At 34.5% G+C, this 2073-nt stretch overlaps 1 protein-coding gene across 1 annotated transcript; it reads right to left on the reverse strand.

Annotated features, from left to right (window-relative positions):
- Window positions 1–229: 229 nt before the first annotated feature.
- LOC148690073 (uncharacterized) lies at window positions 230–1769 on the reverse strand. The gene is made up of 3 exons (XM_088687174.1): window positions 1760–1769; window positions 648–883; window positions 230–526 (listed from the first exon to the last, which is right to left on the reverse strand). The coding sequence occupies exons 1-3, from the start codon at window positions 1767–1769 to the stop codon at window positions 230–232; spliced, it is 543 nt and encodes a 180-aa protein (XP_088543300.1).
- Between the last annotated feature and the right edge of the window lie 304 nt (window positions 1770–2073).

Below are 2073 nucleotides of genomic sequence, written 5' to 3' on the forward strand. Positions count from 1 at the left end.
TTACTAGGGCCGAAATATGTGGTAAATTTTGGCCAATGACGCGTCCCCAAAACCCTTTACTTTTCAACCAATCCTTGAATATCTCACAATCCTTTCTATGATGACCCTTAGTCTTGCAGTGGTGACACTTGATCTTAAAAACATCTTTAGGTTTAACTTTAAGATTGTTAGACTTAGAGGGTTTAGTATTTTTAGTAGGCTTACCAAACTTGTTAGAGAATTTAAATGCCTAACAAGAAGCATAAGTGGTCTCTTTATGCACAAGATTGACATATTTGAGCTCCTTGCCTTTTTCTTGTTTTTGTCGAGATTCCTCTTGCACACATTGAGCAATTAACTCATCAATGGTCCATGTCTTGTCTTGAGTATTATAGGACGCTTTCAATTGACTATACTTTGCTGGCAGTGCTTGCAGAATCATGAAGACAAGTTGTCTTTCACCAATAGTCACATCCATTGAGTTAAGCTTTTCTGCTGCATCTGTCATCTTCATTATATGGTCCCTGATGGAAGTGTTCCCATTAATCTTGTAAGTTGTCAACATTGACATGTGCAAGATAATTTCTGCCTTTTCAGACTCGTTGAACTTGTTTTCAATGGCTTTGAGATAATCCACTTTAAGAGCATGCTTCTTTATGCCCCCTCACTGTGTCAGTCATTGCACTCTCAAGAATTGATAAGGCAATTTTATTAGCCCTCATCCACCTTTCGGAATCAGCTTTTTGAGCTTTTGTACTCTTATCCGTCAATTCTGGTGGTTTGGGCGAATCTAGTGCAATGTTGAACTCATTGAGTGTCAGCAATAAACCAATTTCACGCCTCCATTTCTTGTAATTGTTGCCTCCAATGAGAATAGGCACACTAGCAAGGTTGAGCATCTTAACTGAAATTGAAGACATATTCAAAATGAAATCTCAACAGAAGAACCATAAGTTCTTGATTTCAATCCATTTTCACTTAACACGCAATGCTTATGAATCAATTTAGTCATATTTATAAATTTCTCATGAACATGAAAAACATATATAGATTAAACAACCCATTTGTGTATACAGAAACTCAATCATCACGCCAATCATAATTCCAATTGTGACAAGAAAACAAAAAAAAAACAGCATGTCAATAAACTGCAGATATGGAATCAAACGCATTGTATAATCTTCGTTCAACGTTTTTCATTAATCATGGCAGAAATTACAGAATACATCTTTATGTATTACTATATTAACACGAGATGGATTAAGAGGAAACAGAAATTACCTCAATAAGCAGACATCGTAATCAACACAGCGGAAGCACTAGATAAACAAGAATTTTGATTTATGATGTTTGGGAAGCATGAAATTGCCATATTAGATTATGGATCTTTCCTTCACAGATTGAAAATTAAGAGTTGTTTTTTCCTCTTTGCTTCGATAACGGTAAAAAAAATTTAAAAGTAATTTTAAAACCCAGTTTTGTTTTCCGAAGCCAACGGCAATAATTTTAAAGAATGCTAATAAAACGACTTCGTATACTTCAATTCGAATTTAAACAGACTTGTTCCTTTAGGTCAGTTTGTTTTGCAGATTTAAAGAACGATTTTAAGATTGAATTTAAATGAAAAATCCATTGGCTTTGATACCACATTTAAGAAGAAATATAAACTTATAGATTAACTCATCAGCCAAGAACATAAGGATTAATCAACTAAATCACAACCCCTTGATCGTGTATGTAATGTGAATGTAAGAACAGAAGCAATTACACCAGTACATACCTGCAGACATATTCATAGACGAAGAAGCCATGAAAATCTGCACAAGCCTTCTCCTCTCTGCAAAACTTAATGCTTTCCAAGTTATAGGTAATTGGAACAAAAGAGCGTTCTTTGTGAAGATTGCCCTATAACAATCCCATAAGGATTACAAGACCAAATCCTTGTGCAAGCATGAGTTCTATACCCGAGCTTATCAACACAGAGTTTCAATCCAAACGATTGTCGAATTAACTCTTATAAACATATTAAGACTTCTTTATTGTAATCCGAGACAACAAGGAGTATTATCAAACTATATGAATCATACTCATACT

This window comes from Pyrus communis, chromosome 16 (genome assembly GCF_041283825.1).
Source record: "Pyrus communis isolate YQ-2024b chromosome 16, ASM4128382v1, whole genome shotgun sequence".
NCBI lineage: Eukaryota > Viridiplantae > Streptophyta > Magnoliopsida > Rosales > Rosaceae > Pyrus > Pyrus communis.

Coding starts and splice junctions, on each gene's coding strand:
- LOC148690073 (XM_088687174.1), bottom strand. Junction 527..647: donor AGAGTGCAATGACTGACACA/GTGAGGGGGCAT, acceptor ACAACTTACAAG/ATTAATGGGAACACTTCCAT.